This window comes from Myotis davidii, unplaced genomic scaffold (genome assembly GCF_000327345.1).
Source record: "Myotis davidii unplaced genomic scaffold, ASM32734v1 scaffold370, whole genome shotgun sequence".
Taxonomy (NCBI): Eukaryota; Metazoa; Chordata; class Mammalia; order Chiroptera; family Vespertilionidae; genus Myotis; species Myotis davidii.
Genome location: NW_006288615.1, coordinates 3,634,903 through 3,651,039, shown reverse-complemented (window position 1 = coordinate 3,651,039; position 16,137 = coordinate 3,634,903). Strand labels below are relative to the sequence as shown.

At 37.7% G+C, this 16,137-nt stretch overlaps 1 protein-coding gene across 7 annotated transcripts in view; it reads right to left on the bottom strand.

Annotated features, from left to right (window-relative positions):
• The window catches only part of GIGYF2 (GRB10 interacting GYF protein 2), a 133,081-nt gene that overhangs the window by 37,596 nt on the left and 79,348 nt on the right, over positions 1-16,137 (bottom strand). For 6 of the 7 annotated variants that reach the window (XM_015561877.1, XM_015561876.1, XM_006760435.2 and 3 more), the window contains 7 exons: positions 12,772-12,951; positions 8,960-9,177; positions 8,707-8,869; positions 8,433-8,621; positions 4,638-4,834; positions 3,500-3,659; positions 670-836 (listed from right to left, as the gene is read on the bottom strand). In XM_015561877.1, coding sequence (XP_015417363.1) covers positions 670-836; positions 3,500-3,659; positions 4,638-4,834; positions 8,433-8,621; positions 8,707-8,869; positions 8,960-9,177; positions 12,772-12,951 — 1,274 coding nt within the window. The remainder of the gene's footprint in view (positions 1-669; positions 837-3,499; positions 3,660-4,637; positions 4,835-8,432; positions 8,622-8,706; positions 8,870-8,959; positions 9,178-12,771; positions 12,952-16,137) is intronic. The other variant, XM_006760437.2, reaches the window with a different exon arrangement.

Here is a 16,137-nt window from a genome sequence, read left to right as displayed (position 1 = left end):
CTGTCAAACCACAGTGGGAAGGCCAGGGAGGGTTTAGGGGTGGGAGTGGGGGGTAAGAGATCAACCGAAGGACTTATATGCATGCATATAAGCATAACCAATTGACATAAGACACTGGGGGGTAGGGGAGGCCAGGGGATTGTCAAGGGCGGGGGGGAAAAGGAGACATATGTAATACCCTTTGAAATACTTTAAGCAATAAAAAAATAAATAAAATAAAATAAAGAAGTTGTATCTTATTCATCCTTAGCTCTTCAGAACCTACCACAAGGCCTGGTACAGGCCCTCAACCTAGAGTTAATGAATAAGTCAATAGTGTTTTCATTGTCGAAATCTGGTGTTCATAATGAGGTTCCTAACTGTAGCTACTTTTGACTATGGCCAAGAACCAGACACTCCTATACTTGGAGAAGGAAAAGTACGACACAGATCCAAAGCTCTCCAAGAGGAACTCTTTGGGAAAAGGGTCGGGAGCAGCTGAAAAGGAGTATTTCCCATTCAAAGGTTCTCCAGGACCACTATACAAGAGGGCTACCTTATGATCCAGTTTTTAGTTACAATACCAGTAGCTAATTTTTTTTTTAATCCTCACCCAAAAATATATTTTCCATAGAGAAGCAAGTGCATCTGTATCTAATACATGTTCTGGGTGAACTGTAAGGTACTTACCATATGAGAAGGGGGTGCAGGACCGGAAGAGAAGGGAACCCTTCCCCATATTTTCATGATATCACCAAGAGGTTGGAAGCTTTCATCACATGCTCTCTTCACCAATAAAGACATAGTAAAATAGCCCGCCTGAAACCATTCTGTCATCTCCTGATTATTGAAGGGACCTACAACACCAATTTAAAACAGAAGGGCAATAAGAATCCTTTCAGGCTAAAGAGGAAAATAATATTTTCTGTGTTTGATCCTCATCCAGAGGTAACAACTTGTTTTAGGTGGTACCTATCAAATAATTTTTAAGATAAACTTAATTCCTCTCCAAAGGTGGTGGAGAGGCTTTTAATAAAATACAACAAAAAAGATTTCAAAATAAGCCTTATGTCTACACATCCCAAATTCTCAGAAGTGCTGAGATTTTAAAGAGCATATAGTCTCCATCTCACTCAATCTCTATAATTCATTTGTCAAAGAAGTATTTAATTAAACTGGAAAGAGTACTTATTAGACTCTGTGTCACTTAGTAATAGAGAATACAGATATGCGGGGCAGAATACATGCTTTTCTAAATTTTCATTTTCTGCCAGAGATTTAGACATTAGGGAAATGCAAATTAAAAACTATGAGATATCATGACACACTTGTCAGAATGGCTATAGTTAAAAATAGTCACATCATGCGCTGGCTGGTATGGCTGAGGTGGTTGGGCGTCATACTGTATACCAAAAAGTTGCTGATTTGATTCCCAGTCAGGACACATGCCCAGGTTTCGGCTCAATCCCTACTAGGGGGCATGCAAGAGGCAGCCAATTGATGTTTTGCTCTCACACAGATGTCTCTCTCTTTCTCCCTAGAAATCAATAAAAATATTTCAAAGTAAGTAAATGAAAATATTTTCTGTAAAGAAAATATGGGTCACTCATAGATTGCTGGTGGGAATATAAAATGGTACAGCCCTTCTGGAAACCAGTTTGGCAATTTCTTAAAAAAAAAGAACTAAACATATAATCACCATATAACAAAGTAATTGCACTAGTGAACATATTTTATCTCACAGGACTAAAACTTACATTCACATAAAAACCTATCATGAATGTTTTAATAGCTTTATTATAATAGCCAAAATCAGGAACAACCCAGATGCCATTCATGTTAAACTATGATACATGCAGGTCATAGAATACTAAATTAAAAGAAACAAACTACTGATATATGCAACAAACTGAATGAATCTTGAGAAAATTATATTGAGTGAGAAATGACAACGACAAAAGGTTAAATACTGTATGATTCCATTTATATAACGTTCTTAAAATGACAAAATATAAAAATGGCGAACTGATCAGTGGTTGCTAGGGGTTAAGGAGGAGGAGAAGGAGGTGTGGATGGGAGGGGGATGGGTATGGCTATAAAAGGGCAAAGAAGGGATCCTATTGTTGAGACAGAAACACTGAATCTTGACTATGTCACTGTCTTGGTTGTGACACTGTAGTACAGTTTTGCAAGAGGTTACCCTGGAGAAACCGAGTAAAAGGTATGTGGAATCTCCATTTTATTTCTTTCTTTTTTTAAAAAATATATATTTTATTGATTTTTTACAGAGAGGAAGTGAGAGGGATAGAGAATTAGAAACATTGATCAGCTGCCTCTTGCACACCTCCTACTGGGGATGTGCCCGCTAACAAGGTACATGCCCTTTACCGGAACCAAACCTGCGACCTTTCAGTCCACAGGTCGACGCTCTATCCACTGAGCCAAACCAGTTAGGGCTCCATTTTATTTCTAACAAGTGCATGTGAAGCAACAATTATCTCTAAGTAAATTTTATTAAAACACACATCCATATGTATTTTAATTAAAACCCTGCTCTTACATACTTTACATTTTATAGATCATGAACAAATATATACAGTGCCAGGTAGTGATAGGTGCTATGAAGAAGAATGAAGCAGGTTAAGGGTCCTGAGAGTGGGAAAGGAGTTATTACATTGGTTACTTGGTTAAACACTATCATGAAACTGACACTAATACAGTCAATAACCAATTTCAAGTTATTAGCAAAGATTTCAAAAGCAGAAATGAAGAATCAACAAATGTCCTTTACAGCATTCTCTCTGCATTCTAATTTTTTTTTTAATATATTTTCATTAATTTCAGAGAGGAAGGGAGAGGGAGAGAGACACAGAAACCTACAACAGAGGTTCACTGATCGGCTGCTCCTGCATCATCCCTACTGGGGATCCAGCCCACAACCCAGTGTGTGTCCTAACTGCGATTCGAACAGTGATCTCCTGATTCATAGGTCGACACTCAAACATTGAACCACACTGGCCAAGCTCTCCCCATTCTAATTTATTTTATGCATCATACAAATCTTTTAAGGAATTAGTTTATAACATGGCACTACTTCTCAGACATTTTTTAATAGTTTTTTATCACTTATATCAACTTCACTTCAGTGAAATATTAAAGCAGTCTTCCAAAATTGCCCCAATTACCTTTTTATGGAAAGAAGACTGGAATATAGAGAAGGTAAGTAATTCACCTGCCTAATAAATCAGCTGGGATGCCAGAAATGAGGGGGGGTCTTATGCATGTTTTTTACATCCCTATAAAATTAGCATGACATTCTGCCCTGTATTCAAATTATTTACATTGGACTTCCCTTACCCTCACTGAAATAGTAAAGCACTATGGGAGGAGCCTATAAAAATGCCTTCTATATATAGAAAGAAAGAATATAGCATGAAAATTAACATTAATCACCACCATCTTACAAAATCTGGAGGTAATGGCAGGCACTTCTGAATTAAAGTAGAACAAAACCACCTACCCTGAATTTCTCCCTGAGGATCTTTGTAATACCACTTCTGCATTGCTTCATGTATTGATGGACCTGAGACACCCTTAGCTCTGTGCTCTTGCAGTTTTGATGCCAGTCTCTCATCATCTAGTGCACTGTCTTGGAGATAAGCCACCATCTTCTCGGCTTGCTAACAGAAAAACAAAAAATGGAAAGAAAAGATCCTAAATTAATACTTGTGCACATAAAAAATGCCTACCTTTTTTGGAGTACTTGATCTGTGAAAGACATTATGCAAGGAACACAGCAGGCAATGATTTAATTTTTACAACAATGCCATGAAAACAGGTACTATCCCCCATTTCACAAAGGGCAAGTCTTATTCAGGGTCTCAAAATTATTAAGCAAGCCAAAGATTAGGAGCAGCTGATCAATGATTCTCTCTCATCCACAAGCTGATAGGGATCAAAGCCGAGGCTTCTAATCAACACACTAATAATAATACTTTTTGAAATTTGTAAGCTACTGTTCAATGCTATATTGTATAAACTAAACCTGTAAATACGTGCATGTTAACAGAACAAAAGGCTCCATTAGTACAATTACCAATAAAATCTTTTGCAGGTTTTACTAAGACACTGCCCCCTTTCTTATTTTCTTCAACATTGCTTGTCACTAACCACCCCACCCTGGAGGAAAGAGAAATTCTTCTGCAGAAAGCAGGCTATTATTTACTTTGCATGTAAACAATGGTATTTACAATCTTGGGAAAATCTAGAAACATGATTAAGATAATATCCTGCAAGTTTTACTATTTTCCCTGTTATACTTTAGGCAAAATATACAGAAGACACAGTACCTATCCACAGCTGCTTGTATTCACCATTTTTGGCATTCCATTAATTTCCATTAAAGAAAAAAGAAAAGCAAACAGCTAAAGGCAACCTCAGAAGAGCAAAAAATAACCTGACATAATGACTACTACATAGCAGAAACTTATAAGCATGAAATGATTTGAAAGAAATTTTTCATACAAATAAATACTAGAAATACAAACAACTTTTCCAGTACATAAAATCTGGTGCACAAAAGTCCCATTTTTGATTCTTCATTAATGCTTTCTAGTATTTACAGCAGTTGGAGAAAAAAAGAATTACATGATTTTTACCTGCTCCAAATGCTTGAGACCCTCTTCATCATCTGGCTCTGTGGAAACACTGCCCATACCAGGAGCACCTACGACCTGCGTTTCACCTGGCCGGAGGGCAGCACTAGGATTAGGAAGAGGTGGTGGAAGTATGAGGAGAGGAGAGGCTGTGTCTGAAGGAATCTGAGGGAGGAGCTGCTGGACATCAGGAATCATTTCTAGAGGGAAAAAGATGTAGACAGATGAAAACCCTTTAAAATATAGAGAATCTTATGAAGAATAAGTCTATATCAAGTTGAGCAGTTTGCTACATCGGCTCAGCTACTTCTGAAGAAGTACAGCATTTCTCCCCAGAAAGACAGAAGTACCTCCCCAGAATGACAAAATATAAGGATTAAAAGGTATCCAGAAGGGCCTTCTAAAGTGCCTACCTATGTCCTTAGACACAGTGATGGCGAACGTTTTGAGCTCGGCGTGTCAGCATTTTGAAAAACCCTAACTTAACTCTGGTGTCGTGTCACATATAGAAATTTTTTGATATTTGCAACCATAGTAAAACAAAGATTTATATTTTTGATATTTTATATATTTAAATGCCATTTAACAAAGAAAAATCAACCAAAAAAATGAGTTCGCGTGTCACCTCTGACACGCGTGTCATAGGTTTGCCATCACTGCACTAGAACATCTACCCACCCAATGGTTGGTTATGAGTTTAACTCTTGAAAACAAACGGAGTCAGTCTAATCCCTTCTTAATATCATGTCTCAGAATGGTAGAGACAGTTAACAAAGCACTGCAAATCTTCTCAAAGATGGCTTATCTCATCACTAAAACCTTTATTAAAAATCTCTGCAATTATCTTGAATAAGTATCTTTTCAAGTCATAATTAATGTAACTCAATACATTGCATTTTGTAGGATACTGAAAAACACTTGGAGTCTACCTGTACAATGCAGGAAGTTCTTCTCAGTAAGTATAAAGACTGCAAAAGAGATTCTATGTTGGGTCCTGTTTCTAACCTATTAGTATGCAGGCTCTTAAGAAGGAAAAGGGGGATGGAACTAATTAGAAACAATTTCAGTTTCCCCTTTGAAACCTTGTTTGTTCAATTACAGATAGCTTCTCTAAATTCCTGTTCTTCTCACTCCTTCCTTCCTTTGCCAATTTTTTTCCAAAGGACAGTCCATACAAGTTGTATCCACTTCACCACCACCTACACCTGCTACACTGTGACTTGCACTCCCACCCCTCCAGTAAAGCTTCTCTTCCAAAGCTAGGCAGTGACATAAAGCCCCCAAATCCAGTATTTTCCTCATCCTCATCACCCAATCTCTTAGTAGTGTCTGACATTATCTACCCTATTCTAAGCTGAAAACGTTCTCCTTCCTTCATTTTCCTGCACTCTACACTTGCCTCTGAAGACTTTTCTCTGGCTCCTCTTTATCCTCTAAAAATGGAAATTACAGCTGGGAAAAAAAACCACAAACTGAAATTACCCAAAGTTCTGTTCTCTGTCTACTTTTCTTTTCACCCCTAACAAGTATATGTAATGTTTATATTTTAATTCTCTGGCCCTAAATTCTTCCTATCTTTGCAGTCCCTTACTCAACTGCTCTCAGGCCATCTCTACCCTTTTCTCATTAACACCTCAGAATCAATATTCAAAATTAATTTATCCTCTCCCCTTCCAAATGTGCTCCTCAACTTCTACTCTTTTTCTATTAATGGTAGCATAATTCTCTCAGACATCTCTCTCATCTTCGACTCTTCCCTTTCCCTTGCCCTGATATACAAGCAATGACTATGTCCTCCCAAATTCTACTTTGAGATCTTATCTGTCACTACCTCCCTTTACAGGTGCACTGCCTCCATCATAATGACTACTTGGGAGCCCAACAGGTCACACTGAACCCACCTGTCATCAAAACAATCTACCCTACGTACATCTGTCAAATCCATGTTTCCCACCATTCTCCTTTCACACCTCATGCTTCACCTAAATAAAAACAGGAGCTGATTCCTGCCCATGCCTGGACCAGCCCTGCTTCCTCGCTTTAGCTTTCACCGATTCTGAGGTATTAATGGGAAATTAGGTACAGCTTTCACTGTACCAGAATGCCCTTTCCCAATTCATCTAGCTACATCTACCTCCAAATTCTACTTATTATTTCAAGACACTTGCTTCCTGAAGCACTGCAGTTTACCAGTCACGAACTCATACAATTCTTTTTGCCCTAGATTATTAATAGTACACATAGTTTATCTCCCCTAAATCCAGAATTTCAATCTTTAATGCCCATCTATGAAGCTTTCTCAAAATACACATTTTGACCCCATCCTAAAATTTCAAAATGTACAAGTCCCACGGTGCCTGATATATATAGCAGAAATTCAAGTATGTCCTGAATTCATTCATTCAGCTTTGTTCTAGACCAGCCGTGGGCAAAATGAATAAAACTAAAAAAAAAAAAAAAAGACCGTACCCTTTTATGTAATGATGTTTACTTTGAATTTATATTAGTTCACACATACACTCCATCCATGCTTTTGTTCCGGCCCTCCGGTCCAGTTTAAGAACCCATTGTGGCCCTCGAGTCAAAAAGTTTGCCCACCCCTGTTCTAGACACTAAAAGGAAATCCTTGGTTCAAGCCCTCAAAATATTAGTTTATTGAGCAAAAAAAAAGACAAACAGATCATTATAATACTGTATTGCTATTTTGGAAATGTTGTTTAAGAAACAAGGCACCTAACCTAGCTTGGAAAGATAAGGTGGGAGAGTGTGTCAGATTCAGAAAACAGCATGTGCTAAGGCACAAGGCAAGAGAACACAGCACATTTCAGAACCTAACAGGCTGTGAGACTGGTGAATAGAGTACAAAGGAGACACAAACTGGTGCTAAAACTGCATGAAGGGAAGCAGAAGCCCAATCGTGCACGATATCATAGGCCATATTGAAAGGTGTGAAATTTTTGCCCAGCTGGTGTTGCCCAGTGGTTAAGCGTTGACCCATGAACCAAGAGTTCTCCAGTCTGATTCCCAGTCAGGGCACATGCCTGGGTTTCAGGCTCAATCCCCAGGAGGGGGCAAGCAGAAGACAGCCAATAAATGATGTTTCTCTCACCAATGTTTCTATCCCTCCCCAATACTCTCTCCCTAAAAATCAATAAAAACATATTTAAAATAAAAAAAAGGTGTACATCTCTATGGTGAATGAATCAATCAACCCTTCAACACCAGGCCTTACAATGTCATTTTTTAATATGTACAAAACACATGGAAATATTAATATTGCTTACTAAGGTATATGAGCAACTTAAAATCAATATAATAACACTGAAGGAGATATACTTTAAGCTTATTCTATAGCAAAATTAATGGGAATCCCACAGATTCATGAATGTTCTTTCTGGCCTCTTTTGGAACAATGGCAATTTGGTATGTCAACTAGAAACACACAGAGCCTTTACATGAAAGGAAGGTACCTGTCTGATATCAGAATCAAACTAGTGCAGAGGACCACAAACCCAGTTTGCTCAACTGATACCAGGGTGGCTATGTCATAACATCCTAGGAAGTGAGACTCTGGAGCTCCACCCTTGCTTCCTCTAACTGCGTTTTGATAAATTCTGGGATGGACACGTGGGAAGCGGAGTTCTACTAGGTTTACCAGTAAAATAATGTGTTCTAATTATTTACCATTGGAAGCAGTTCTAGGAGGCATAAGCAGTAACCTATCTTACCAGTCAGTGATAAAGTCCCTACTTTAAAGCAAAATCTTACTTTAGCTTAATGACTCTCACAAATACATACCATCCCCTCTGCTGGGCACTTTGGTTGGCAGACTATTTTCCGTCCGACTCTCTTCTTCAGTTTTTTCCGTCTGCTCAGTTTGGGGTTCCTCTTTTTTCTCAAATTGTGGTGCTTCCTGAGGTGGATGATCTGAAGGAGTACCTGGTCTAGCAGATGATGTTAAGATTTGAGGTGTTTCCTCACTAGCTTCTGTAACATGAAGTAATCTTAAATTAACAATTTAGGAAACTTCTGGTTTGACAGATAAAAAGGTAAAGACAAAACTGCACCTTACCAACTCCTATTCTCTCTGTCTTCTCTCCCTCTTTCTTATTTGCCTTATCAGGTTCTTTGGCTTCTTCATTATGACTACCCTCAGAGTCAGAGCACTCCTCCCCTTCCTCTACAGGCCGGAAGTCCATCTCCTGCTCTTCTGGAATGGGCTCTTTCTGTACTTTCTGTAGCAAAAAATAAAGCCAAAGGTTAACAGCATATTTGGACTTGGTAGAAGGTCAGTGCCTGTCATGACATTTAAACCAACTTCTTACCTTTAGAGAGAGGAATGCTCCAGAGGAGTCAAATGTGCCCATTTCTTCCTCGGCGTCCTCTAAGCACCATTCAGGTAAGCTGTCCCTGTCATCGTCAATGCTGCCACTGCCAGTGCGCACCCTTCGGTAACCCCGTTCTTCATCCCGATCTCGAAAATCAAACTCAAACCTTCGCCGTCGTTCCATGTGTTCCCGCCAGCCTGCAGAACGAGGGCCATCTGGGATCAGGAGGAGGACACAAACCTTAGAAAAGTTTTGTGACAGTATTGGAAAAAGAAAATAATAGATAGGAAATAAAGGAGAAAACTACAACTAAAAGCAAATTCAAATACATCAACCTACTAAACAGAAAACTAGGCAAACTACATGAAGTTCAGAGCTCAGCACATGTAGTTATCTTCATTAAGTACCAAGCCACAACAGACTCTAAAGCAGCCGTGGGCAAACTACGGCCCACGGGCTGGATCCGGCCCGTTTGAAATGAATAAAACTAAAAAAAAAAAAAAAAAAAAAAGACCGTACCCTTTTATGTAATGATGTTTACTTTGAATTTATATTAGTTCACACAAACACTCCATCCATGCTTTTGTTCCGGCCCTCCAGTCCAGTTTAAGAACCCATTGTGGCCCTCGAGTCAAAAAGTTTGCCCCCCCCATGCTCTAAAGCTTTTAAAGATACATTTAAAACAAATAACTTTTAAAGGACGCTTTATTCAAAGTATAAACTTTTAATGATCTTTAGGTATCTGACTGAAATGTTGATTAACCTACTCCTTGGTCAGACTTAGCACTGCATATTTTTCCATACTGAAGTTCATGCCTTCCTCTGGCAAGTCTGTGAAGCATTTTCTTTATTTTCCTGAAAGTATCGTTCTTTATGAATAAGACCAGCTCCCTATGACAATTCGCATCAAAATCATCATGCCTACCTACTAGTGCCAACATCCCATTTGTAATTCTGATTCCCAACAAAAAGTCATGGAATTACAGTACTGGCAGCTTTCATAGAGATTTGATATAGCCCACTATCATAATTTTATAATTTAAAAAAACTTCTGACAGAAGTAACTTGCAAATCGTAAAGCAGAACTAGAATCCAATTCTGCATCCTCTACTGCTTTTCCACAATAACATGCTTACTTTCCTTTCCCTTCTCTCATCTCTTCACTCTCCCTAGGGAGTTATTTCCATATAATATCTCCAGGGACATTCCTAAATCCACCCTAGCATACTGTTTATTACATCCACTGTCCGGCAGAAAAAGAATGCCTAAAAATAAAATATCCTAGTTGAAATATATTTTTCTAAAAAAGAATGGGAAACCTTGGTAAAGTCTGACAAACCTGAGTCTAAGAGAGTTAAAGAAAAAAAGGGGGGGGGACAGTTTTTAACATATTAGAATTTTCTATCCTTGACTGTTTTCTCTGTGGGAAATACACAAAAAAATGAGGCCAAAGCAAAATGTTCTTACCACTGAGGTTCAATTTGCTAAACCTAGCAATCTAAAACTCAAATTGAAAACCAAAGGGCAAAATATTAACATGCCAAATACGGGTAGCATTCTGTAAGCCACTGACAAAATGGTAAGACAACATTATTCCACATTCCCCACCCTTTACTTACAACAACACTATTTCCGACCTTCTATGAAAATGAAGGAATTTTATACCCAGATCACTTAAATGTAAACCTAGAGTCATTGCTCAGAAAATGTGTTCATGATCAAATGCTGGTTTTCAGAGTGCACTGACTACTGCTGTCATTTCTAAACTGTCTGTAAATATGCACTATGATAGGAATAAATCCTTCTAGGCCTCTTGCTCACATTTTCCTCTTACTGTGTTTCCTAAGGTCAGCTCTCAGAGTGAATGCTTAGCTGGCCTAATGCACCATCTCCACACGTATCCAGTTGTGCACCCTAATTTAATAAAACTAGATTCCATAACATGGTTGTCTTATCAACAGTAAAAAAACAACAACATTTTATTCATGAAAGTTAATATAGCAGATAAGGTACAGCTATAGCTTAAGACTAACCACTGCTTTAAAGACCTTACGTTAGAACTAATTTATAGTATTTTCACAAGATAAAATAAATCAAAATCATTATATTTAAAATTTTAATCAAATCTTAATGAAAGATTAACTAAAATCCAAGAAATGTTAAGAGTAACTTACAATTGATATAATCAGATTTAATATGCTGGTTTGAAAAAGTGATATTATTCATTTTTTAAAATGCATCTTTAGAGTGGTTGTTTTGTTTGTTTGCCCCAAATCTTTATCTTCCCCAAACTATATTTAAAAAATATTAAACAAATAATAATAATAAAAATTTAAAAATAAAAATATATAAATAAAAATTTTTGGAAAACTGTCAATTACAAATAAAACTAATGTGAAAGTCAAATATTGAGAAAGATTTAGAAAAAGACAATATATATTCAAAATCTAAGTTACTGGTTGAGGAGGTTTGATGGTAGAATATAACACTAAAATTTTACTTTGTTCAACTCCCTTTAATAGAATCAACATCATTCTTTTGAGCTCAGAATCACTGTTCATCTTCCAAAACATTCACCTTGTTTGTTTTTGATCAGCTGGAATTTTTCTTCTCGCTCAGCCCAGATCCTGTTCATTCTCACTGAATGCTTGTTGGGAACATAGTCTACAAACCCTCTGCTAACAGGCAAGCTCAGCACAAAATGCAGATATGCCCTGAAGAGAACAGTAACATTTGGTTGCCCAGGACACAGACTGGTGAGAAGTGCCTAGAAAACTATGATGTAAACAATGCCCACTGATGACAGAAAACGCACCCAAGGGGCAGTCATGAAGAGCTGGGGTATAGCATCCCAACTTTATCCAAAGATTGACTTCATCAAGTTTCTACCTACCCACACAAGTCCAAAAAGCATTCTAAATGCCTGTTAGAATATTTACTTAGAACAAGATTAGTGATTTTGCTACTTGATTTTAAAAAGTAAATGGAAACAGTTTACATTATTATAATGTCCTCTATTAAAGGTAAGCTCTCTTGGCATGTGGTTGATAGATAAAAATATTAATAGAATATTATGCACGTGAAATTCAAAAGACAAGTACATGGTCTTTGTATGCTTCAGTTCTGCATGACCCCACGATTCAAACTACAGTGGCATCTGATTATCATGAGGTGTGGAATCAGCACTTTGGCAGGGGATGAACTCTGACACAAAGCACCAGTGTCTTCAGTTACCAGCATATCTAATGTCAGGGAAGAACAGTTGGAAGCATTCTTAGGAGTCAAACAGAAGAACTTATAAAACCACTAACCACTACTATTCTCTCTCCTTTTTTTAAAATTAGAGGGACAAAAGAATGAACTTTTATGTTTTTGACCTGGGTTTAAAGTTTATTCTTCAAATAAGCACACATTTTCAGGACAAAAAAAATTTGAAAGAATAAATCCTTTCTTGCACAGGGAGAAAAAGAAATTGTAGGGGGAGCACATGTCCCTAATTATACATTTATTAAGTTTTAAAGCATGATGAAAAAGGTCTGAGAGATTTAGAGTTAGACAGAACCAAATGAAACCATCTCTCAGTTGTGCAGTTAAGGGCAATGCTTCCTGTGAAACCACATTATTTGCCCCAGAAAAATAAGAGTGATTTTAATCAAATAAATAGATCTGGAGTATTTTTATGTTGAAATCTTTTGTAATACTAAGACTGAGTGTGATGACATAAATAATGACTCCATTTTTTTTTAAACAGTTTATCTTTTCCACTTATTACCTAACAATTTCCACCAAATACTCAACAGAATTCTTACCAGGACTATGAGGCCGCCACCTCTCTCCATCCCTTCTTGATCCAGCTAATCGCCAACCTCCATCTTCATCTTCTCCGTTTTGTTCTTCTCTAAAAATACGCCAATTGTCACTTTCTGATCGTATAAATTCATGCTTCCTCCCCACTGATGTTGGTCCACCTTCCTCAAAGTTTGGTCTCCCTGTAAAGAAAATAAACATTAGCCTTAACCAGTGAGAATTTTGAAAACAGACCTGACTGCTCAAATAAAGCTTTTCTGCAAATGTGTCCATTTCAATGTTTAGGCAGTGTAAATAAAATAACTGATATATGCATAGATTATTAGACACATTTCTTAAAGCTGAATGTTGATAGACAGTGCAAATATTTTTTTAAAATATATTTTTATTGATTTGAGAGAGGAAGGAAGAGGGAGAGATAGAAACATCCATGATAGGAGAGAATCATGGACTGGTTGCCTCTTGCAAGTCCCCCACTGGGGATCGAGCCCACAACCGAGGCATGTGCCCTTGACCGGAATTGAACCTGGGACCTTTCAGTTCGCAGGCCGACACTCTAGCCCAGGGGTGGGCAAACTTTTTGACTCGAGGGCCACAATGGGTTCTTAAACTGGACCGGAGGGCCGGAACAAAAGCATGGATGGAGTGGTTGTGTGAACTAATATAAATTCAAAGTAAACATCATTACATAAAAGGGTACGGTCTGTTTGTTTTTTAGTTTTATTCATTTCAAACAGGCCGGATGTGGCCCGCGGGCCGTAGTTTGCCCACGGCTGCTCTAGCCACTGAGCCAAACTGGCTAGGGCATTTCTTAAACAAAAATAGATACATTAAAAAGAAGGGTATGCAATGAAAAGTAAATCAACCTTCCCCTACATGAGACCCGCCCCCCCTCAAGTTTCTTTTCTTTTTTTTTATTGCTTAAAGTATTACAAAGGGTATTACATATGTTCCCCAAACTGTCCACAGGTATACTTATGCACATATATACAGATCCCTCATTCACACTACATACCACCACCCTCAGAATGTTATGCATGTTGTCTTATACCCTTGCTGTTTGCACTTAATCATGTATCTGGGCAATCCTTCCTTAACCAGCACATAGGTGCTCTTTTTAAGTCATACAGTATTTTAAATTATATGCTATAACCTAATCTAATCAACTTCTACTGGTGATTCTGCCCAAACAAGATAACTGCAAATGTCCAAAACAGATTGTAAACTCAAAAAAGTAGAGACTATGAGCTATATATAATATTTCATTTATTCTAGCACCTAGTACATTACAGACATACAACAAATTGCTTTTGAACAGAATTCAAAGCTAAGTTACATCTAACCTGATGCAACCCAAGAGCTACATTAAGGATAAAAGACAATACTAAGTGAACTATTTGTTTATTTTCTCTTTAGTTTCCATTGCCCTAGGGGCAGTATCAGTGAAGAAATTGCTTCGGCATATGTCTGAGATATTGTTGCCTGTGGATTCCTCTAGTATTTTTATGGTTTCCCGTTTTATGTTTAAGTCCTTTATCCATTCTGAGTTTATTTTTATGTATGGTGTAAGTTGGTGGTCTAGTTTCATTTTTTTGCATGTGTCTGTCCAATTTTCCCAACACCATTTATTGAAGAGGCTGTCTTGACTCCATTGTATGTTCATGACTCCTTTGTCGAATATTAATTGAGTATAGTGGTTTGGGTCTATTTCTGGGTTCTCTATTCTATTCCAATGATCTATACCTGTTCTTGTGCCAGTGCTAGGTTGTTTTGAGAACAGTGGCTTTGTAATACAGCTTGATATCTGGTATTGAGATCCCACCTACTTTGTTCTTCTTTCTCAGGATCCCTGCACCTATTCAGGGCCTTTTTTAATTCCAGATGAATTTTTGGAGAATTCGTTCTAGGACAGTCAATCAATGATTCTCTCTCATCATTGATGTTTCTCTATCTCTCCCTCTCCCTTCCTCTCTGAAATAAATAAAAAATATATTTAAAAATAAAAAGAGCAGAAGCCACTCTGTTCCCTGTCCTGTATTGACTAGCAATACTTGCACATTTACTCTCTTGGAAAGCATGGATGGAACTGGAGACATGCTAAGTGAAATAAACCTGTCGGAGAAAGATAAATATCATGTTCTCACTCACTTGTGGAATATAATGAACAACATAAACTGATGAACAAAGATCCAGAGACAAAGAAGCATCAATCAGACTTTCAAACCTCAGAGGGAAGGTAGGGGAGGGCAGGGGTAAGGAAGAGAGATCAACCAAAGGACTTATATGCAAGCATATAGGTCTAACCAATGGACACAGACAACAGGGGGGTGAGGGCATGAGTGAGAGGGGATGGGGGGAATGTGGGGATAAGGACACATATGTAATAACTTAATAAAAAAAATACTAAGTAAACTAAATTGGTACTTTCAAAGGACAAGACAATTCTAAATTGTGCAAATTCTTTAGCACCATCCCACGTGCGCTAACATATATAATTCACAACAGATTACATAAAATCTGAAATTTAGTTGAAAATCCAGAACATACACAGATGTCCTCAGTTTACAACAATAAGAGTTACATATTCTCTCAGTGACAACCTCAATTCTTTTCACTGAAGCATACTTAAAGTGGGGAGGGGCGGGGGGACTGTACAGTGGCCTCTGAAAATGAAGAGATTTCATTTTTTGGTCATCCTCTTATAGTTCATTCACATTAAGATTCAACATCCTATTTGCCCAAATGGTTGTTAGGTTTTTATCAGATATTATTCTTAAAGACTTAAGATTATTTTAAAGGATAAAATAACTTGGAATGGGGATACAATTATTTGCTGAGCAAAACCTTACCAACTGAGCCACATAGCCAGGGCTTGTGTATATATGTGTTTTACTTTTTTAAAACTATTTCTTCTCCAAAATAGCTGTAAAATGGTATGCTAATTTGGCTCGAATATGAATTTTTCATATTATTTACTGACTTTATTTCCTTTTATGTGAATTGTTTGCACTTTTTCTAAACTAACAGCTTCTTCACCTTTGTAACTGCCAAGTCCTACATATACTTTTCATATTAGTATTAGGAATAAGAAAAATATAAAGACAGAATAGGTTAAAAAAAAAGTAGGGCCGCCGAAACCGGTTTGGCTCAGTGGATAGAGCGTCGGCCTGCGGACTGAAAGGTCCCGGGTTCGATTCCGGTCAAGGGCATGTACCTGGGTTGCGGGCACATCCCCAGTCGGGGATGTGCAGGAGGCGGCTGATCGGTGTATCTCTCTCATCGATGTTTCTAGCTCTCTATCTCTCTCCCTTCCTCTCTGTGAAAAATCAATAAAATATATTTTAAAAAAAGAGAAATATTTGCTATAT